The sequence below is a fragment of the Gracilinanus agilis genome, chromosome 4 (assembly GCF_016433145.1).
Source record: "Gracilinanus agilis isolate LMUSP501 chromosome 4, AgileGrace, whole genome shotgun sequence".
In the NCBI taxonomy this organism is placed as follows: domain Eukaryota; kingdom Metazoa; phylum Chordata; class Mammalia; order Didelphimorphia; family Didelphidae; genus Gracilinanus; species Gracilinanus agilis.
The window spans coordinates 46,359,790-46,383,519 of record NC_058133.1 but is presented as its reverse complement, the minus strand read 5'-3'; the positions used below and the strand labels follow the sequence as shown (position 1 = coordinate 46,383,519).

At 42.0% G+C, this 23,730-nt stretch overlaps 2 protein-coding genes across 2 annotated transcripts; both read left to right on the top strand.

The window, feature by feature from the left end:
• Positions 1-2,288: 2,288 nt before the first annotated feature.
• Positions 2,289-21,261, top strand: SAMD13 (sterile alpha motif domain containing 13). Its single transcript, XM_044674852.1, has 2 exons — positions 2,289-2,432; positions 21,118-21,261. Exons 1-2 carry the CDS (start codon positions 2,289-2,291, stop codon positions 21,259-21,261), a joined length of 288 nt encoding a protein of 95 aa, XP_044530787.1.
• LOC123244485 (dnaJ homolog subfamily B member 6-like) lies at positions 13,803-14,453 on the top strand. Its single transcript, XM_044672995.1, has one exon. The coding sequence runs from the start codon at positions 13,803-13,805 to the stop codon at positions 14,451-14,453; it is 651 nt and encodes a 216-aa protein (XP_044528930.1).
• Positions 21,262-23,730: the final 2,469 nt, after the last annotated feature.

Genomic DNA, 23,730 nt, shown 5'->3' with positions numbered 1-23,730 from the left:
TCATTAATTGATTGATCATAACAATAGATCCTCAAAGTAAACCAATAAGATCCAAAGGCAGGTTGGGGCAAGTGTTACTTAGAGGCTGTAGGCTAGCCTTTGCAGCTGTAGACAGAAAAGTCCCTGCCATCAAGGCATTTAGGTTCCAATGGAGGATTGGTCTATTTACATCTGTCAGCTCATTTGGTCTTCACAACAACCCTCTGAGGTGGGTACAGGGATTATCTCTATTTTACAGATGATGAAACTGAGACTCAGAGGTTAAGTCCCTGTCTGAGGCAAGATTTGAACTCAAGTCTTCCTGGTTGCAGATTCCTTGCTCCATATTCTAGGCTTACAGGCTGGATATATAAAAAGTCAAAAATGAAACATTCCTGACTTCAAGGAGCTTCCATTCTTTCATACCATAGAGAGGGAAGAGATTTTGGGTCTTGACAGTAATGGAACCATAAAGCAGTTGGTTGTCATTCCCACTCTGGTACCAATAGCAATATCGATTTGATAATTGTTCAGGGAACGAGAGATAGAAAGGAGTGACCAGAGATAGATGGCAAGATCATTCACTGAGGGAATTCATTTCACTTGGTGGGTTAGACCAGATGTTCCCTCAAGGCCCCTTCTAGTTCTCAGAATGTGTGATTCTGAGAGCCCAAGGCCTGGCTAGAGGGCCAGAGAGTTGCTGATCCTGGTGAGAAGGAAGACAAAATAGCAAGAGACTCATGCTAGGTAGACCCTGGCACCTAGAGGGGTAGGTAGATGGGATTCATAGATGAGACACTTATAGATCATGACACATCCAGTGTCACTCAACGGGCAGGTGTGGAGCAAGGCCTAGCTAGCTCCCATTGATTGGGAGGTTCTTTTTGTTTAGGACATAAGGATGGAGAGACCTTCCTAGCCTGGTGGAGTGGGAGGAGAGGGTGCCATGGTCTGGTGAGAAGAGAAAGAAGAGAATGCTGACCTTGACCTTATTCCTACCATCTGAGACCAGTTCCACTCAGAAATAACAGAGGAAGACTGGCTGAAATAATTTCAAGTTTGAAGAGAAGTAAAAAAAAAAAATCCCCAAAGCTAAATTAGGATGGTCTTAACTACCATAGTTATTGGGAGCTGAGAAAGACTTAAAGAGAGAAAGAAAACAAATTAGCTAGCTAAGATAGAAGATGCCTCAGATGCAAATATCTCTCATGAAGAAAGGGCTAAATGAATGGGTATAAATGGAATGATCTAACTAGTCACTTCAGACACAAAAGGTTGGTATAGGCACAGGGCCCTGTGAGAGCTCTTTTGGGATGTGATATTTAGGCCTTCAAAGATCTTAGATACCATCAAGTCCATACATCTTATTTAAAGATGAAGAAACCTGGCAACGTGAAAAGAGCAGAACTGGCCTATGAGTCCAAATTCATTGCTCATTCCACTCTACCACATAACAACACAGATAATGCAACTTTAGATGACCTCTGAGGTCCCTCCAGCCTAAAATCCATGATTCTGGGGTGCTAAAATATAAATAGTACATCCTTTGAATCAGGGTTGGCCAAGCTCTACGAGGTGGGGCCGGCCAGATCCTCAGGATGTCTTGCCACTCATCAGTGTTCATTTCCTGCTTCTCCTGGCTGATATTACTCCATCCTTTTCTCCTACCATGTTTCCTGAACATTCAAAATGGCAGCTAAATTTGGAGGTCATAAAATATATGCCCGACTACCCTACAGAACTGGGATGAGAACTAGTGACATCCCACACTTTTTCTCATTCATTCATTCCACAAGCATTAATTTAGCATCTAGTGTGTGCTGGGGACCTTTGTCTTAAAACTCTTAAGAGTTTATAGGGAGAAGGTATAAAAAGGTATATTGGTTTCCTACATCTAGAGGTTGGTATGTATGGCTGGCTTATAGGGAACCCAAGGGAGCAGTCCTGAGAGATGGGTCAAAGAACATACAAATGAGGGGGACATCTGGGTAGCTCAGTGGATTGAGAGCCAGGTCTAGAGATGGGAGGTCCTAGGTTCAAATCTGACCTCAGACACTTCCCAGCTGTGTGACCCTGGGCAAGTCACTTGACCCCCATTGCCTATCCCTTACTGCTCTTCTGCCTTGGAGCCAATACACAGTATTGACTCCAAGATTACCAACAGAAGGTAAGGTTTTTTTTTTTTTTTTTAAGAACATACAAATGAGATGAAGAAGAACTTGCAGCACCCAGCCGGTTGTCTCTGCCTCTAGGCCCCAAGCAGTGAGTGCTGTCATTGGTGCTTTGGGCATGTCCAGTGGCCAGCTAGGATGACTTGTCTTTCTGAATTTGCATTTTGCAGTGCCATAGAGAACGGGAGCCCACCTGACCCTGTAGACTGGGAGGTCATAGATGTCGTCAATTATTTCCGTGCCGTGGGATTCGCAGAACAATCCATTGCTTTTCAAGAACAGGTAAAATCTGTATGGAAAAACAGCTGTTGATTTTTGGATGTAACCGATGTGGGACCTTGTTTTGTTTGACTAGACTTCCCTGTTACAAGGGCTTTGTTTCTGTTTTTCTTTTCTATTGGACAAGGGGTGAAAGGAAAAGAAATAAATATTTGTTCATTGGAAATTGAATTAAAATTTTTAGGAAGAAAACTATTGGCTTGGGTTGCCATTCTGCACCTCATGAGAGTAGGAGCTTTGTCCTTAATTATCAAACCAGGGAAATGGGTAAAAGGAAGGGCAAGTGAACAACTGTTCTTTGGTGTGGCCTCTGCACAGACAGCTCTTGGGCCTGGGAATCAGGAGATGAAGATGACAGAAAAAAAATTAAAATGAGAGAGCTAGCCTATCTTTGCCATTCTTTGTATACCTAGCATTTTGCATAATGCCTGACACACACTCTAGGCATTTAATAAATTCTTGTTCACTAGATGACTTGCAGAAGTACCCCTAGATGTAAGCCAAAATTAGTCTGAGACCCAGTTCCCCCTCCTCCCCCAGTATTAACAATCACTTTTTCTTTTCTTTTTAAATGTATTCATTTGTTTGTTAAAGTTCCCTGGTATTTCCCTCCTCTGCACTAGAGAAGATATATATATATATATATAATATAATACATATATATTATATATATATATGTGTGTGTGTGTGTATAAAATGTATGTGTGTATGTGTGTGTATAAAATATATATATTATGTGTTTGTATATATAAATACATATATATGTATATATAAAACTATGTCTTGCATGTTTCCATTTATCATTTCTTTCTCTAGAAGGTGGACATTCACAAGTTATTCTTCAAACAGTATTTCTGTTGCTTTATATAATGTTCTCTTGGTTCTGCTCATTTCTCTCTTTGTAATTTCATGGAGGTCTTTCCATGTTTGTTTATTTTTTAATTAACCTGCTTCTCATTTCTTACCATGCAGTTGTATGTCATTGCAATTGTATGCCACAACTTGTTTAGCCATTCCCCAATGGATGGGCGTCTCCTCGATTTCCAGTTCTTTGCCACCACAAAGGCACTGCTATAAATATTTTAGAAAATAGAAGTTCTTTTCCTTTTTCTCTGATCATCTTGAGAAATAGATCTAATAGTGGTATTTCTGAATCAAAGACTATCCACACATTTGTAACTCTTTGGGCATGATTTCAGAGAAAAGTCCTTTTTCATGAGAGATAGGGATGTTCTTTGAAAGCAGGGTGCTTTATTTGTATTTGTGTCTCCAGTGACTAGTGCCTCCCTTGATACATAGTAGATCCTTAATAATTTCTCATTGGTTTATTTGTTGATGGATTTTGGAGATGACCATAAAACTTCGACCCAGACATGATTAAAAGAGCAGATAGAACAGGTCCAACTTCTGGCCAGAAGGTTTGTGGGCACGTCTATAGGCAATTAGGTAACTTGGTATATAAAATGTTGTGTGTCAAGTCAGGGACACTCAAGTTCAAATCCAATGTTGGACTCTGACTCAGCTATGAAAGTTTGGGCAAGTCACTTCATCCCTATTGGCTTCAATTTCCTCATCTATAAAATGGGAATCATCATAGCACCCAGTTCCCAGGGTTGTTTCGACAATTAAATGAAATAATAATTGTAAGGCACTTAGCACAGTGCCTGGCATAGAGTAAGTGCTGTATAAATATTAGCTATTATGATTTGTTTCAGGGCATTTATCCAGAAGCTCCATTTTTAGGTGCTTAGAGCAAAGGTTGGTGATGGGGAGCAGGGAGATGGGTGAGAGGAGTTCCCCTCACCCCAAAAATCTTCAGGCAAAGCCAGGATACATTGCAGGTACCATAGTGCTGCCCCACCATCCCCAGCACCAGGGATGGATATGGGAAGCTGAAGGGGCTTCAGCAGCATGGAAGTGGTTGGAAAGCATCTTTCCCCTGCTCTCTGTGCCATCTTGCCCTCATGGAGATCCCTGTCTGGGAAGTCAACCAGTTTCCACTAAACTTAATTCATCTGTCTAACTTGACAAATATGGAAAGGATCTGTTGTTTGTTCGGTTGTGTGGTAACGTCCCCATCTACCTGTGCTGGTGTGAAGATTCCCTTAGATAAACAGCCTTCTATGATGTGGGGTTTAGGTTTTATAAGATTATTCAATTGCAAAAATGAATAATCTAGAAATGTTTTGTGATATGATACATAATATAATCCAGTTGAATTGCTTGCCAGATCCTGGAATGGGGAGGGAAGGAAGGAGGGAAGGAGACCATTTGGACCATATAACTTCAGAAAACTTATGTGGAAATGTATTACAATTGGTAAAAAATAATGATAATTTTAATTAAAAAAATAGACAGCCTTCAAGATTGTCAGAAAAATGTACCAAGCTTCAAGTTCAGCTGGTGTTAAGACCCTCCGGACTCAGGTCTCTGCACTGTGCCTTGTACAACTGACACAAGATGATCCCTTCGTGGGCTTCCATCTTGGAAGGTGCCTCAGGACATTGGGCTCCATTTGCAGAACCTCAGACATTAGAGGGTACTAGATCCACAGTGGTGAAGCAGATAAGGGACATTTTGGTGGAGGGTTTCCAGATAATAAAAGAAAACTAAGCCATCTGGGCTGCAGGATGTTGATGAGGAAAAGAATCCATCCTTTCCCAAACACCATTCCTCCTTTCACCTTCTGGTTGTCTTCCACCATTGGTTGCTTGGCTCAGATCCAGAGACACAGATGGATAAGAGGGCCGGGGAGCCTCGTTTGGACTAACAGTGAGAGCTCATGTTTCCCAAGAGCTTCTTCTCATAACTGTCCTCTGATGTAGTCCATGCAAATGTTATTATTCCTAATTTACAAGTGAGGAAACTGAGGCTAATGCAGCCTCAAGTCAGGAATCTAAAGGGCTCTGGCTGGTCCTTCACCTACAGAGGGTTACTGATTTAGAGCAGGTCTGGCCCCCCTTCTCATTTTACCAATGAGGGAAATTGGTCCCAACATCTGACGTGATTTGTCTCCTGTCACAATGGGAATACATTTCAGAGCTGACCACCTTTAGCTTGCTGAGCTTCATAAGATACCTTCAGTTATGACTTTTTTTCTTAAAACCCTAAGAATCAATTCATCAAGATGTACTGGCTCCAAAGCAGAAGAGTGATAAGGGCCAAGCAATGGTGTTTAAGTGACTTGCCCAAGTTTCCACACCTAGAAAATGTCTCGAGGCCAAATTTGAACCCAGACCTCCCCATTTCTGGACCTGGCTCTCAATCCATTGAAGCCACCTAGCTGCCCCCAGTCATGGCTTTCTTAAAACCTGATCCGTGTCTTTTTCTGCATATTTGGTAACTCCCCAAATCCTAGCTTTTGGAAAGACTTGTGGAAGGTGTCTGATGGGCTAGACTAGGTTTCATCTTTGTTTTTAGAGGCACAGTGTCCATCTGGATGAATAGAGCTGAATAAATCCCTTCTGAAATTTAAATGATACTTGAAAAGGTTAGCCAAAAATGAGTTAGCAGAAACTAATACAGCCTCTACAGGCTGTATTCCCAGTTGTCCCGAAGCTTTTCGCTTCCTGAATTGAGATGGCCACAGCCCAGATTAGAAGAGGGGTGTAAATATTCTTTTCGGCACATCCAGCCCTTTAAGAATCCCATGAAGAGTTTCAGAAGTAGAAATAGCTCAGCTCAGAGATGCATCCTTTGGAGGAAGGCCTTGCCAAGCCTGACCTTACTTGTTTGGCACAGGGAAACTGGGAGTTCAAATGGGAATGGTCTTTTCCTTAAAACGTTTTCATTCAGAAATACTTCAGGGGAGAAAAATAACTTCTTGTAACTGTGTTGATCCAGTTGGCCTTGGAGCCTGAGAAATAGAATCTCGGGGGACTGGAGTTGTGCAAGTGTGGCCTAACAGCCAGATGGATTCTTATTCTCAAGGAAGAAGGGGAGGGACAGGACTGAGGCTATCTTGAGGAATCCTGCGTCTTCCAAATTCCCATCATTTTTTTTTCCTTCTGTAAGAGACAAGAAACTAGTGGAGTTGGGACTGACCTGAAGTTTGTTCTGTCCCTTGAGGAGACAAGACAAGCAAGCTCCCATGTTTTCTAATGACAGGGGAATCTGAATCTTGGGTGAATTGATTCTCCCATCAGTTTGAGACAAGAGGCCTTCCATTTTTGGCTAATAGGCGAGGACTTTCCAGGACATTTTTTTTAAACCCTTACTTTCCATCTTGGAGTCAGTACTGTGTATTGGCTCCAAGGCAGAAGAGTGGTAAGGGTAGGCAATGGAGGTCAAGTGACTTGCCCAGGATCACACAGCTGGGAAGTGTCTGCTGAGGTCAGATTTGAACCTAGGACTTCCCGTCTCTAGGCCTGGCTCTCAATCCACCGAGCTACCCAGCTGGCCCCTTTCCGGGACATTTTAATCATCTCAGTAGACCCTCACTTTAAAATGCCCATGCTGAGGTGCTTCCAAACCCAATGATGGCCAGAATTTTTTACCCAGCCATGCCCTTTCAGATACAGTAGCTGGGGGACCCTTGTCCCCACCCCCCTCCAAAATTGGTATTCTCTGTATCGTTGGATTCTCATCCCCCTGGGAAACTATTGGTCTTGATGGAATCTGGTCTAGAGCTTGCTTATGAGACCAGTTGTGGCCTACTTCTTGTCAGAGGTCAGGAGTTCCCTTATTACTGCCATCTTCCTCCACTGGACAGGCCTGCCATTGCTAGTTTCCAACGTGTTTCCTTCTTCCTATGCCAGGCTGATAGCCTGTTATTGGCTAGGGTGTTGCTCTAGCAACCAGATTCAGTTGTTGCCTTTTCCCTGCCAGTCACCCTGGAGGATGTCAGGCCATTAAGCGCAGTTTGTTTGGAGGCCAGTTGCCATCTTGGCCTGTGTGGCCCATTGTCCAGCTGGGCTCCTGGATTCATTTGGAGACTTCATTAGTTCTCTATTCTTTATATAGCTGGACCTATCTGGGGCACAATCTTCCCCAAAGGGTAATTCCTGGGAAATGGTTTCAGAGCATCTGTGAAAAAGACCCTCAAGGGGAGAATGTGGTCTCCCTCTGACCACTGACATGGCATTAACCCATTCTCCTGGAGTTGCTTTTTCCACGGATGGTTCTGTGCTGATTGACTGGCACATTATCATCTCACAGGGTCTCAGCGTCAGAAGGGACCTCAAAGTTCTCCATCCAGCTCACACCGGAGTAGGACTCCTTTCCACAACATCCCTGGCTGGGGCAGCTAGTTATTGTTTGAAGACCTCCCTGCCACTTCCCCAGGTGACCCATTCCACTCAGGCATCACTCTCCTGGTTTGTTCCTGTCATCCATCCCTGCTGTATCCATTTCTTCCCTTTGGGGTTGTAGAGATTAAATTTATGGTTGGACTAAATATAAGAGAATATGGTCACTGATTTTAAAAATTAGTACAACTCAAGTCAAAATGACTTTTTAGCAGCCGTATTTACAAAAAGAGGGAAAGAGGGAAACTAGAGAAATGTAAAGAAAGGTAGATATCTAACCTAACACACTCAATATTTTCTCTGGAGCCTGGCTCCACTTTGGCACAGCTAGTTAACCCCTCAGCCAAAGGACTTGGTTGTCAATTAAGGAGGAACTTCACCCACAAAGCCTCTTCCAAGAGGGAGGCTTTTCTGGTCCTAATCTTTCCAGAAGCCAGGAAAGGAGGGCCAGCTTTTATCACTCACCCAATCCATAGCTCAAAGCTGCAGTCCCAGTCCAAAGGGGAAGATCCAAGAGTAGTCTTACTAGAAGCAGTTCAAGTCACCAGCCCCAAGTCCTTCATGTTGAAGATTCATGCCAAACACCAAAGACCCCCTCTTGGAGAGGAAGTTTATCATCTTCTGTAGTCCCTTTTTTATGTCACTTCCTGTCCCTTCCTCCACTTTACAGGGACCAATTGCAGTTTTAAAATTTGCTTAGCACTGCTCAGGGGGGCAGTCAGTCACTTATGAAGATGTTACTTTAGTAAGTTGTTTTTGAACCTCCCCTACATAATGTTTAGTAGGGGTGTCTTTGCTCTGGGTTGATTAAATTTAAAAGTAGGCAAGGGCAGAGTCAATACCATCTTCACAGGGTCAAGTAGAACAAGACTTCTCCTTGTTCCACATGGTATTGTTGATAAAAAGTGACATTAATAGAATGCTTTAAAATTTGTAAAGGACAAATTTGTGTTAGATTGACCCCAGTGTTTGCGGAAAAGGGGGTGCTCACCACTTTCACTTTTTAATCAGATTATAGCAGCAATTAAGGAGTAATTTCTGGTTTTGCAGAGAGCAGGGGATGTTAGATATAGAATATCAGACACAGTTGACCCCCCCCCTTAAAAAAACATTTTCTTTTAAAAATAAGAAATGATTCACTGGGTAGGACTGGCCTTAAATATGGTGTCACCGCTGATGATATTGACAAAATAAAGACAGTGTCTTTAAAGGTTAAAAAAATATATTTTCCCTTTTTTTTCCATAATAGCCCTGTGGGGATAAGTTTGACAGGTTCTATTCTTCCCATTTCAGAGATGAAAAAATTGAGAAAAGTGTTCACATGGATACATAGTCATGGGTATTTAGGTAAGGCAGTGAATGGAGTGCTAGTCCTGGAGTCAGGAAGACCTGGGTTCAGATCTGAACTCAGACACTATCTGTGTGAGTCTGGGCAAGTCTCTTAACTGCTGCTGCCCACCTTAGTTTTTCTCATCTATAAAATGGGGATAATAGCAGCACCTGCCTCTCAGGGTTGTTGGGAGCATCAAAGGAAACAATAATTATAACCAATGCATAATAAGTGGCATGCAAATGTTGGCTATTATTATTGTTATTACCATTAAATGATACTAAGTCTACTACTATTCCCACTGCACCAATGCTCTCTCAAATAGTCCTTTAGACACTTGGTGACAGCTATTCATACCCTGCTTCCCCCTCTTCCTCATCCTTTCACGTCCAGGCAAATATCCCTGCTTGCTTTCCACCAATATTTGTAGCAGTCAACAAGCATGTTATATTGCACATCTGCTGTGTGCTAGGCACAATGCTAGGCACTGGGCCGGGGGAGGCATAAAGACGAAAAATAAAGACATTTCAGCTTTCAAAGAACATGGGATAGCATCATCTCTTTGTCTCTCACCATATTGGAGGCACCATTTTGTCTGAAGCACAGAGAACTTAAAGATGTGCCCCACTGTGCCTCAGCTGGGATTTGACTTCAGATAAAAATCTGGAGCTGAAAGAGACCTCAAAGGCTTATCTCTCCCATTGAACAAAGAAACTTAGGCACAGTTTAAGTTAATTTAATTACGTTAAGTGATTCATTCAATATCATACACCTTCAGAGATGGAATCTGAACCCAGATCCCTTCATTCCAAAGCCAAGATCTCTTACACTATACCATATTGACCTCAAAGCTTCCAAACATTTCACTTTACAGATGAGGCCATCAAGGCCCACAGAAGTACAAAGCAACTTGCCTAGAACCTCACAGATCTAAGCGGAAAAGACTAACTTTTAGCCAAAGTTATTATGTGACTCCAACCAGAACTCTTTTTCACACTGATTCTGGTTATTGCCATTCCCAAACTTAAAGCCACATATTTTACTTTAAAGAAAACGATATCAGTAGAGAAGGAAGTTCTGTTAATCCAGCTTGGCAATGGGTACGCTTCCCATTGAACATCAGCTCTAAGTCATGGCAGGAAAACCCCCTTTGTCTTTGGAGTTCTAACCATCATTTTTCTCTGTCTCCCTCTCTCTTTCTGCTCATCAAGTCTCTGGGAAGATAGATTTCCATAAACCAACCCACTGTCTCTCTTTTCTTTTTGTTGTCTTTTTGCTGGGCTCCTTAAGTCATTACAACTTGAGTGGCATGAATGGTTGTGTCTCTAGACTGCTCCTTGCTTTTAAGACAATCTTCTTTTCCAATGCCATGACATCACAGAACACAACTCATGATGTTCAATTCATTACACTCTATTATTCCATTGCTCACCCCAAAACTCACCAAATAGAACAGTATTTTACTGTAAATAGCTACTCACTCAGCATTTTTGTTGAAGTTGTTCACTCGAAACATCTTTTCCCCTTTAGGGAGGAAATAAAAATCATGTAGGATGATATTTTCCCACATTGGCTGATTGGTGATTTGTGATCCTTTCTGGAGGACGTATTGGGGCTCAGTTAATTAAATCAGATGAAAAACCTCATTGCTTCTCAGAAAGTAATAGCAACTACCTCCAAAATCAATGGCAAAGAGAGGAAGCCACTCTAAGCAATAAGCAGCATTTGCTGAGTTGGAGTGGCTACAGGAAGAAAAGTTCTGAAAACTACGTGTTCAGAATTTAGGGCATCTTCAGTTTCAGTCAGTACATATGTCCTCCACTGATGGAATTCACAACTTTTTTTTTTCTTGCCAGAGTTGCTCTGGACAAAAATGTCATCGCTATCTGGCAACCCTAAACATAAGCATCTTTGAGGTACTGAGGTTAGTCTTTGGATGAGAAGATATTTCCAGTGTGGGTAGATCCCAACTTTGAGAACTGCTGCCCCAAGGAGGACCAAAAGTTTCTAGCTGGAAAAGACCCTGGGAAGCTATCCCAACCCAATCCCCTCATTTTACAGATAAAGAAATTAGAGAATCCTAGAGAGATAAAGTGAGTACAAGTAGATATTAGTGGAGAAGAACCTTCCAATTTGGAAGTTACATTTATTTTCATAAAACTATTCTTTCCTATAAAACCCGAAGTCTGAAAGCTTTCAAAGAACCTTGATACTTTGATATTTCTAAATTGTGACAGATTTCAGGAAGGCTTAAACTGTTGAAGAGTGTCATGAGTAAGGAAGGAAATGATACTGAAATTTTGCTATGGATGGGAATTTCACTGCATGCAAATGCAAAAAAAAATGGATTAATATTTACCAGAACAAATATAAAATGCACGACAAAATAGCCATTAATTGAAAGCAGAACTTGTAGGAAAATAGCACATTGAATTCTTGCCTTAATTGGGAAGATTTTATAATAAACAGAAAAATATTAAATTGAATTTTTAAAAAATTGAATATAGATAACTTTTCCCTGGATCATCTGATTTATGGAGTTTCTTTCAGAACTGAACAGTAAGAAAATGGGTTTGTCTGAAGACTCATAAGAATGGAAGTTTAAAAATTCCTTCTAAAGACATCTTAAAAAACACCTTGCTCAATTTATTCTTTGTTTTATCATTTCTGTAAGATGATGGTTTTGCCTTTTGGAACTTGGAGGGTACTGGGGCTTGCTCCTAATCTAGAGTTTTTCCTTTGCTATTCTTTTTTGTTGGGGAACTAGGTGATACAGTGGATAGAGTGCTAGACTTGGAGTCAGGAAGACTCATTTTTCTGTGTTCAAATCTGGACTTGAACACTTACTAGCTGGATGTCCCTGGGCAAGTCACTTAGCCCTCAGTTTCCTGATTTGTAAAATGAGCTGGAGAAGGAAATGGCAAGAAAATGGCAAGAAATGATAAGAAATGGCCAAGAATCATACGCAACTGAATAAGATAAACAGCATTCTTCATTGCTGCCTTAGGAGGCACAATAGCTGGACACAGTCATTGTTTCACCATCATTATTTCTCTTCCTCCAACACTGCTCACTACTTTGCCTTCATGAACCTAAATCCTCTGCCCCCTTGTACAATCTAACTAATCCGAGACCTTTTGGCCCTTTTACAGTGAGAGTCAAGAAGGGAATTGGGTCTTGCTCAGTAGGTGAAATCCTCTTTTGCGGTCAGTTTGACTGGTAGATGCTCAATTCTATCTATTTAGAGGTAGCTGCATTTTTTCCTTAGAGTGCTTTTCATTGGAAGGAGGTTGGGGCAAGTATGCATTTTGGGAGAGAATCAGTAAAATCCATTCCTAAGATTTTCTGGCTTTTCTATTTTTTTTTATTTGAAATTTATCCCATTTGTTCAGTAAGCTATTTGTAACGTGTTCTACAAACCTTAAATAAAAAATACATGCTATTATGATTGTGATTATTATGAATTTGTTGTTTTCGTGCATTCTCTTCTGATCAGAAGAATGCAGATGATTGCCTATACAATTCACTGACCTAAGTTCAAGGCATATTTTTCATACGACCTTCTTGGATGTGGTTGGACATTAAGCCTGCTCATCCTCATGCATAATTTTCCAACTATTTTAATGGATGATAGATAAATACGTGTTCTATTTGGTGGTCCAAAGGTGATTTTAGAGGTCACCATTTTGAAGCAAAAACTCAAAGGAATGCAGCTCATCCAAGAGTGATTCATCAGACGTTCCTTACACATCCATCATTTGGGAGGCATAAGACAAAACTGGGCCCAACATGGTTTAAGAGTAGGCTCAGCTCATGCCTTTTCTTTCACATCTCCCAGTTGTTAGTGTTCCCCAAATATGTATGTATATGTATACATATATAGATGTGTGTATATATATATACAGTTTGTGGTTTTTGTTTTCATAAATAATTTGTTGGCTCTCTTGATTAAATATGAGCCCCTTTAGCTCAGGCACTGATTCATTTCTTGCCTTTTGCCTCAACCATGGCACCTAGCCAAGAAGTTCACCATCAGAAACTTCGATGTTCTGTGAAGTTCATTCCAGATCTAAATTTCCCAAGTCTTCAGTTCTTATCCCACTTCTCAAGACAGCCTCACTTCCAAAGCTTCCCCATCATGGACAATAAGGAGCATTCTTCCTCCCTTCCAAGGAGCCCCATAGAGGGTAGCTGTTGGTGGCGCAGCTCATCTCCCACCCCCCAAGGGAGAGCCACCAAGATGGTGGCCCAGCCGGGGTCTCCATTAGGTCACTGAAAGCACTGACCCTCACAATGAACTGAACCAGATTATGTGTCTGTCTGCTGTGGAGGCAAGGCCTTTTCTGTTGCGGTCTTGTTTCGGCCAAGCCAGTGGCCTCCAGAACACCCCTCCTCGGTGCCGGGCTTGCCAGGTCCTTGGGGCTACTTCATCCTACATTCTGTGCCATGAGCCTCACACTTCCACCAATAGGAGCCCAAGGCAGAGCCCAGGCCACAGAGTCATTGGCTGAGAATTCTGAGCTCACAATCGCTCCATCCTTGGTAATGAACTGCTGAGGGCAGGGGGCTAGAAATTCCAGAGGACACCAAGGAGGGGTTTCTTCCCCAGAAGAAGATTTCTGCCAAGGAAGCGATGTGGTAGGAAGAGAAGGGAGGTCTTGTGGTAGGTCAGGAAAGCAAGCCCCCCCCAACCCCCTCACCTCCGTCCTTCACAAGGTGTGTGGAAGTTCCTCAGGCGGCCCGGCTGTGGTGTGGCAGTGGATGACTTGATGTTGTTCCGGAGGCCGGTGAGAAAGCATGGTGAATTATTATAAAGTTCTAGGAGTGCCTCGGAATGCCTCGCCAGCTGACATTAAGAAGGCTTACCACCAGCTGGCCTTGCAGGTTCACCCTGACAAGAACCCAGAGAATAGGGAAGCGGCAGAGAAGAAGTTCAAGCAAGTGGCCGAGGCCTACGAGGTCTTGTCCGACGCCAGGAAACGCGATGACTATGACACTTCCAGAGGGAGCTATATCAGGAGAGAAGAGAAGGGTGACAACAGCCGAGAGACGAGCCAGCTGGAAGATCTGACGTTCCACATGCCCCGCAGCGCCTTCCAGGACATTTTTGACGACGATGACCTCTTTTCGAGGGATTTTTTGTCGACGGGCCACATGAGCTGCCCCGGGAGCCGGCGTAGGCCCCGACCCAGGGGGAGGTATCACACTTCTCTTTTTGATGTGGCCCCCGTCCTGGGCACAGGGTTCTCCACCTTTGTCTCCCTGGGTTCAGGAAGAAGCACGGGCTCTACTTGGTCCTTCGTGCCATTTGTGAGCAGCAGCATGGGAAACTTCAGACTCGTCACCACCTGCAGTCAGATAGTAAATGGCAGAAGAATCGTTACAAAGAAAATATTTGAGAATGGGAGAGAGAGGATCGAAGTGGAAGAAGAGAGGATGATCCAGTAGGTTCTTCGGCCACAACTGGTAAGGAATGAGGGCCGTTTGGCATGAAAGAGGGTCTACCCGCTGCCCACAGGTGGCACACGCTGCCACCTCCCCAGTCATTGAAACAAAAACCCTAAATACTTACAGGGTGCCTTCAAGCTTGCTAGAGACCATTAATATATTATTCTGGGTTATGTTGCTCTTTATTAAACTATTTTAATTTTATCAATAGCTCAAGCTGTTTGAAGGACAAAGTTCTCAAATATATTAAAAAATATTTTTTTTAAAACTTTTTTAGCAATGGAGGTAGCAGGGTACCTGGGTTCAGAGGACCTTGGTCCACTTCCCAGCTCTTCCACTTGCATTCTGTGTGACTTTAGGCAAATCTCTAGGCCTCCAGATCTTCAAAATGGTAGATTTGACCAACGCATGACTGTTGTCTAAAATACAGGTCAAAAGTTCCCGCGTCCTATACAGTTTGGGTCTGTAGGTTGAGAGCCTGAAGGGAGCTTGGGATCCAGTCTCACGCCTTCATTTTACAGGTGATCCTATTGAGAACTAGAGAGAGATTAAGTGACTCTTCAGTCCCACAGGTAGGAAGAAGCAGCTGTGATGTGAATGCAGGTAGGCCGAGAATGCTCTCTCCCTCCTCATGTTGCCTCCCTAAGAGGTCTCTTGGTAATTCATAGGACATTTTCCCTCCTACTATTTTAAATAATTTACACTTTTACAAGGAACATTTGAGCCTTCCTATACACACACACACACACACACACACACACACACACACATATATATATATATATTTTTTTTTCCCTTTCTTTCATGGGAAGCCATTGTTTAACTCTACTTTGTTATCACATGAGGGAACACGGTCCAGTGGGACAAAGGAAAATCTTTGTCCCGAGTCCATCTCCACCAGCCCTTAGAGGTGTGAAGCTGAGTAAATGACTCAGGACTCTAATCTCCCCATCCGTCCAATGAGGATAAGTTCTCCCTTGCCCATGTCACAGTGCTCTTGTGAAGATCCAATGAGATTAAGACACAGGATGGTAAATTGAAAACTGGTTCAGTTACAAGATGGAAGACGCTGCCATCATGAACGAGAAGCTATTTGGTATGGACGATGGAGAGCAGGACTTGTCGAGAAGACCTGGGTTCATCTTCTGTCTGTTACCTGGGCAGGGGAAAGTTTCAGTTTCCTCATCTTTTAAATGGGGATCATGATACACACAGCACTTTCCTCTCACAGTTGTTATGAGGTTCAAGTGAAATAATATGTGTAAAGAGATTTGTAACTCGATTGCAATTTCTACTGTGCTGACTTGATAGAGACGAATCTGAAAAACAGGAAGGAATAATTAGTAAAAAAAAATTAGTAAATAAAAAATAATAAATTAGTAAAAATTAGTAAATTTTTTCAAAACTGTAATCATTTTTGTATGTATGTATAAATACATAAAACACAAATATATGTGTACATATCTATGTAAGTGAAAATATTGTAATATTACATATGTGTGTATACATATGGAAAAGACTTACCTTGATGCCATTGGTGGATATTGAACTATAATAATTTTTTTAAACCCTTCCCCCTTCCATCTTAGAATCAGTACTGTATATTGGTTCTGAGACAGAAGAGCAGTAAGAGCTAGACAGTGGGGGTCAAGTGACTTGCCCAGGGTCACACAGCTAGGTAGCATTTGAGACCAGATTTGAACTTGGGACCTCCCTGTCTCTAGGTCTGGCTCTCAAGCACCCAGCTCCCGCCAACAACAATGATAATTTATAAAGCTCACATTCCTTCTTTTGGAGCTCAAGTTTGGTCAATATTTTCAATTCAATATTTGTTTTTTTCAAGAATGGAAGGTGTCAGGCCTCCATTAAGCTAGCAAGATTCAGCCACAAAATAAAAATGAGAACAGCTTATGGTATTCCCCGCCATATGCTTCAAGGTCTTTCAGCAACATGTTGGCGTAGGCACGTAGGACTAGAGAATATTAAGGCAGTTCATTAAGCATCCCCTAGACCCGTTCCCTTTTTCAGATGAGGAAACTGAGGATGAGAGGGAGAAAGGCAGCTGGCCACAATTCTGATTTCCCTGGCTCAAGATTCCTCTTCCCATTAGACCACTTGCCCACGTAGGCAGATGATGAGAAGGCCTGAGAAGAGCTTTTCGTACTATTTCATCCGTTCCTCACAAGAGAACCATTCTTGTCCCCATTTTACTGGTGAGGATGCAGAGTCTCAGAGAGGTTAAGCAAATTGTTTCTAGTCCCCAGTTTGTGTCAGAAGCGAACCTTTGAACCTGACTTTTAAGGGCTTAATGTCGTTCCTACCACCAGGCGATGCCTTCTAGTATTACACACGCTTCTGGTTCTGACTGAGTTCCATCAGGTCCCACTGGAGAAATCGCATGCTCAGAACCTGACTGGCTCCTGCCACCGCGACCCCCCCAACCTGTGTGGTTTGACCACAGAAATTTATTCTTTGTATTTTAACCTCGGTTGGTTGACAGAGACTTGACACTGAAAAATGCCTCAGCTCCTTCTGTAGGGGTCAGCGATTCAGCAGTGCCCATGTCTAGGGGAGGCAGAGGGCAGGAGGGTGAGAATCGAGACGGACCTGCTGACTTCTGCCCAGCAGCAATTATTACCTGCCTCCGTCTCCCAAAACTCAAAGGCGTCAGTCAGAAATCTGATGTTGTCCATCGAATCCGTGTGTATTTGTTTGTTTTTAATTGTGAATTCCATCTGGCCCTTTCTTTTCCTAATCCTGGTCCAAGGTGAACAGCAAAGTGTCTGCTGAGCACAGGGAAAACAAAATTGGGGCATGAAACACGATTTTCCATTTTGTCTGAAGTGGAAGCCAGATTTCGGCGTCTTTCCCAGACATCCTCTGCTTTTGACAGAAGTGCTGACTTGTGGAAGATCTTAATGCCAACCAACATGAAAAGATTTCACTTTCTAGGCCTTCGTGGAAGCCTCCTGATTTTGCAGGGCAGGGCAGAGGCAGATCCATCTGTCTTAATCTTTGTGTAAAACATACACATCCAGCATCCCCTTCAATGAATGACTAAAAGCAAAGCTGGGGAGCTTGTGGATCAGACCATTTATTTTTAAAAGTCCCAAATGAGAACAAGTGGATGGTAAGGCTGTGGGCAAAGATTAGAGGTTGCCCATCTCCAGAAAACAAACCTTGATCCGTTTATGCTTCTGGATGCTAGTGACATCACAAAGCCTTCAGGCCTGTGCCTGCCCCCTGGGTGGCAAGAAAATCTATTTGCTGGGAGCCCACACTTGCACTTTTTAAAAATTCTGTTTGATCGTTATAAAGCTCACAACTGAGCTGCCCTAGGAAAGGGGGAAGAATGATCAAACGACTGGGAGGGCACATGGCTAGGCTGAGCCATGGGGCTGGTAAAAGATTCTGTTCTCTTGCCTCCTTAAAGAGCCATCCTGAGAACTTGCCTCCCTGGTTATGGGGTGATAGAGAGTCCAGGCACATAGTTTTTTGTTCAGATGCAAAATCCAGTGAAGTCCTGAGACGTCTAAACCCACAAATGTCTCGGGCTGAACGAAAAGAGTTTGCTGAAGCTTTACTGCCAGAAACAACATGGAACCTGGAGATTCAGACTGTCATGGGGGCCATAGCAAAGTGGAGGGTGATAATGATGATGATGATGATGGTGGTGGTGGTGGTGGTGGTGGTGATGGTGATGATGATGGGTGATGCCATCCTTAATTCCCTAGCACTCTTCCCAAGAGATATTCAAGTCAGTTCATTAGGATCTGATCATATTTATTCTTACAACAGCTCTCTCAAGTAGATGAGAAGTTTAGGAAATTTATCCCTTCAACGAGCTGTCTATATCACTCTGGGGAAAGAACTCTTCCTTTCGGAGCTGTCGGAGCTCCTCCAGCCTCATGCCCCGCTGCATGCCACCTCTCACATAGCCATTGATCTCCATTGCCTAAATGAGCTCACCTGCAATGTGGAGGGACAGTGGGAAGCAATTTGCTTTACTTGGAAAAATGGGTCTAGACATGAGGGGGAAATGAGCACTGTGACCATCAGGAGTTTTGCCCCTCTGCTTCTTAGGGCTCAAATCCAGGGTTCTAATTTCTGAATTCTTGCCAATTCTGTTGATGAGAAATAAATAGTAGGTGACATTACCCACAGCACTATTATTCCAAGGATCTCAAAACACTTTCTGCTTCAATTATGTGTGTGTGAGTGAGAGAAGAAAGAGACAGAGGGAGAGAGAGACAGAGCCAGAGGGAGGGAGGGAGAGAGAGAGACCAAGAGAGTGACTGAGAGAGCTACTTTTCATTTCCTTTATATGTAAGTTCCTCAAAGGTAGGGAATGTTTTCCTTTTATCTTTGTGTCCTTACTATTATGTGTGTGTATACATTTTTTGCCAAGTCCTGTGACTTTATCAATGTAGGGACTCTTCCAGTATGGAAATTCTCTCCACTAGTACAGATATAGATCAGCACCTCACCCGTAATTTATAGTATTAGAATGTTGCCTGAGATGCTTCATTGATTCAGTGACTTGCTCACAGTCATGTAGCTAATTCTCTCTCAAAGGCAAGACTTGATCCAGATCTTTCTCCCTCTAGGACTTCTCCCATTCAGAGCACTCACTCTATCACATTCTATCTCAGATTGTACATTCTATCCATGTGCATACTGGGAGCTCTTGGATGGGATGGCTGGCTCGCCATCTTGAGTTTCCATTCACTTCAGCATTAAGAATAAGATGGATGGCAATTTGCTGGGGCTTTAAAGTTTGCTTCCTCTTGTGGCACTAGCCTTCCTAATCTCAGATGAAGTGAAACTTTTATCTTACTTTGGTCCTGACCTGTGATTTTATCTGCTTCCCAGTATGCAAATTTTCTCCATGGATCCAGATGGGCAAGTCTACTACTTTAGCTTCAGATTTTTCTTGAGAGTGAGTTATGCAGGGCACTGGGAGAAGACAGAGGACTTATCCATGGTTCAACAAGCCTCCGCATGCCCAAGGAAGACATTGAAGAAGGTCTTCCCGACTCTGTGTGCAAAGTACGAGAGGGCAGCATATTGTAGTGAACCGAAGGCAGGACTTGGAGGTGGGAAGATCAAGACTTAAATCTTGGCTATAATTGACCTTGGGCAAGTCATTTGTCTTCTTGGGGTTGTGTGCAATACTCTAAAACCTTAAGTGACAGATGAATACCGATCTGCCTTATTGGTGGGAATCTCCACACTAGAGAGTCTTCTATGTTTATGACATCAGAAATCTGAGTGGAAAAAAAAAGTATAAGGTCCCATTCTAGGCCAGTGGAGGTACAAAGATAAAGCCTCTCCTGCCTGCACCCTCAAGGAGATTCCATATCTTGGCTTTATGCTTATAGAATCTCAACTATTGCAACTCACAGGGGAGTCAGAATCTTTCTTAGAACATCCCTAAAAAGTGCTTATTCAGCTTTTGTTCATGTAGCTCAGCAGAAGTGATAGCCCTGGGAGCAGCTAGATGGCTCAATGGATAGAGAGCCAGGCCTGGAGTGGGGAGGACCTGTGTTCAAATCTAACCGTATTTACTTCCCAACTATGTGATGATGACTCTGGGCAATTTGCTTAACCCAGATTGCCCAGCTCTTACTGCTCTTCTGTCTTAGAATAAGGTGAGAGTTAAAAAAAAAGAAGTGACAGGCTGCTTGATTGACAGTTAAATTATTGATTGAAAGGAACTTGATTTTTTTCCTTATAACTTTCTGTTATAACTTTTTTTTTTCCTTATAACTTTTTGTTATAACTTTCTGTGTGGGCCTCCTGGCAAACCACAGAATGGAGGGAAACATGCTATCAGTAGCTGGCTTAGAGATCTCCCAGCAGCCCACTTTCCTGGAAACTGCTCTCAGGTTTCAGTCCTTCCATGCCTGCTCACCAGTTATATGACCTTCGGGCCAATCTTTCCACTCCTCTGAGCATCGGGTCCATCTGAAAATCAAAGGATTGGAGCTGAGGGTCCCTAAGGTTCTACTAGCTTTAATCCTTTTATCTTTGATGGCAATTGATTGATTGATATCCCAATGCATGCATTAACTGTTAAAAGTCTAGTATGGGTTTGGAATACTGTTTGTTTTGTTTGTTTTTAAGAGGAAAATCAAGACCCAGTAATAAGGTTAAGATAGGTTGCCCAAGGCCATCATCAATGAGTCCAACATGACCAAGACTTTGGAAATCTGAGTGCCTGTTGGCACATCAAGTGCTTGATGTTAGGAATCTTGTGTGTGTGTGTTTCTTGTTTCCTTCAAATCATTTGAAGAAATCAGTAACTTAGTTCTTCTTGTCATGTTTCAATCTAGAGAGCTACGGTTTTCCCAAATTCAGGTCATGACCTATAGACCTTACCATCAGTTACTAAGATGTAATCCTTGAGATTTTGATAGCTTTGACTAGATGTGGGTTATGTTTAATCAAATCCCAATTTGTTTGGCTTTTTTTAAGGGAAAATGACATTTGGAAACATTTTTCTTGAGCTTGTCCCATGTGAAATAAAACAATTTAGGTTTTTTGGTTTGCTAACAATCCCCAGGACTTTATTTCTTCCTTCAAAATGGAAGAGCAAGATTTCTCAGACTCTCTGGAGCTTTTAAAGGTAAAAATTGGTTTTATTTTATGCTTTCTGTTTTAGGAAATTGATGGAAAATCCCTGCTGCTGATGACAAGGAATGATGTGTTGACAGGACTTTCATTAAAATTGGGTCCTGCTCTGAAAATCTACGAATATCATGTAAAACCTCTGCAGACACGGCATTTAAAGAACAACTCCTCATAGTACAGTCAAATTGGGGCCTTGGACCTCAAATAATAAATGATTAAGTAATTTAGTTTCATGTGATGAAACTTTGTAAACATAGAAATACATATACATGTATATGTTGAGAATTTAAACCAAAAGAAAACTTTATCCTATGGGATAGAATAAGCAATCCACTGTCCCCAATTCAACCATCAGTAGCTAGGAACACCACCAGAATGCATGGTTTTCCTTTGGGGGGTGGTTATCAATAGAATCATGGAGGGAATTGGGCTCCAAGGCTTTGAATGACAAGGCTTGCTTTATGTATATCTTCATTCTCTCACGTGCTGTTTCCCCCAAACTCTCAAAAAGACAAAGAAACAAGAAGACAAACATCTTTGCTTATGGACTTAGAGGTGGAAAAAAGAAAAAGGAGGTTGGAAGTTGGGTGTGGGAAGGGAGAAAAGTGAAAGGAAGAACCCTCCCCAAGTTCCTGCTCCTTGTAGCTTTGTGTTACTTGGTTGGAATTGCCAACACCCTTATTTATAGAGGGTTCTCTACTTGACCTTATTAAGGTTTACATGTGTTGCCATATGATGTTTTAAAGGAATGAGCAGACAGTGTGCACATAAGCCCATTCCTGAGCCAAAGGCAATGCTGAGAAGTGAAGTGCTGTTAAGTATTTGGGATAATCATCCACTTCCAGCTTGTTTTCATGAGGAAGTTATGGCATTTTCTGCATAGGGTTGCTTTTAAATAGGTTCTATTGTTTGGAAGAAAATGTTTTTACTTTATGGTTTATATTTATAATAACTTGTGTTTTGAAGAACTCTGCAGACAGCTATAAAAAAAGACTTACTCTTTGCACAGAATTTTTGTTAATATATATTCTTTTATGATGGTGTGGCTTTTTTCCCCCAATTGTCTGATGCTTTCCTTGTTTAATTTCTGGTTTGAAAACTTGCTTTTAAGAGCTTAAATAAATGAGCTTGCTACTCATCTCTGTTCCAAGAGACATTTGTTCAATCTGCTTATACCAATGCCATGTTGAATTGGTTCCCTTTGATCCTAATAAAGTATTGCTTTAGTTTGTTCCCAGTGAATTTTTGCCCTTTCTGCTTTGTTGCTTGTTCGTTTGGATGAACAAGTAATTGTCTTCTAGAGACATTTACTAATGGTCAGGTTCTGATGACCGTGCCAAATAAAGTACGGATAGAGGGGAATTAATTCAATTTATTACTTCAATTCAACAAGTATTAAGTGCATATACTTGGTACCAGGCACTGGTACATTGCTAGGGATATGGATACAAAAAAGCTGAGTCTCTGTCCTCAAGGAGTTTACATACATGGGATACAACAGGGACATTGATTAATCAATCAATACAAACTATGGAAAAATAATTTCATTGAAGGAGTTAAAAACTGAAAGAATCCCAAAGCCCTTGTTTGAGAAATGACATTTGAACTGAACTTTAACCTTGGAATCCTTAGTTCCCAAGAAATGGAGGTGAGGAAAGAGTATTATAGGCATTGGGCTAAATTGTGCTAAGGCATAAAAGTAGGAGTTAAATGTTGAATGCAGAACAGCAGGTAGACCAACTGAAGGGTGTTTGTGTGAAATTAATTTAAAAATATAGACTGAAGCCAGATTGTGAAAGACTTTAGATGGCTAACTATGGTTAAATTAATCCAGATGACAAAGGAGAAATGTCAAGTCCAAACAGAAGTCCTTTGGGATCTAAATCATCTAATGTCACCAAATGTGGGGCTATTCCCTCCTGGGATATTTTAGGTTATCATTGATACCTTTTGTTTTCCTTAAGTTATCATTCTGCAGCAGTATTTTGACCAGAAAACATGGAGGCTGAAGGTTAAGAGTTACACCATAAGCCATTTAACAAAGGAGATCAGTAACATTTATGTTTTTTGTTTTTGTTCAAAAGTCATATGTAGAATGGTGCAGTGAATTTGGAGTCAAAAGGTAACAGCTCAAATTCCAGGGTTGCCACTTGTCATATAGGGTTGACCGTGGGATCATTTACCTCTCTAGGTCTTGGTTTCTCATCTTTAAAATGAAAGGGATTGAACCAAGATGAATATAAAGGTCCCTTCCAGCTCTATCTTTCTGAGCCTATGAGCAATGAGGATTTATTGAACGACTTCTATGTGCAAGGGTTCTGCTAGGATGGGGAAGGTAAATAAGGGTGTATGCAGAAAGTCCTTGATTCTTTTCCTTAAGAAACACACAGGAGGCAGCTGGGTAGCTCAGTGGATTGAGAGTCAGGCCTAGAGACGGGAGGTCCTACGTTCAAATCTGGTCTCAGACACTTCCCAGCTGTGTGAACCTGGGCAAGTCACTTGACCCTCATTGCCCACCCTTACCACTCTTCCACCTATGAGCCAATACACAGAAGTTTAGGGTTTATTAAAAAAAAAGAAAGAAACAGAATAGTTGAAGAAATAAGACTAAACAAAAAAAAACTTTCTTTGAGTGAAGTAGACA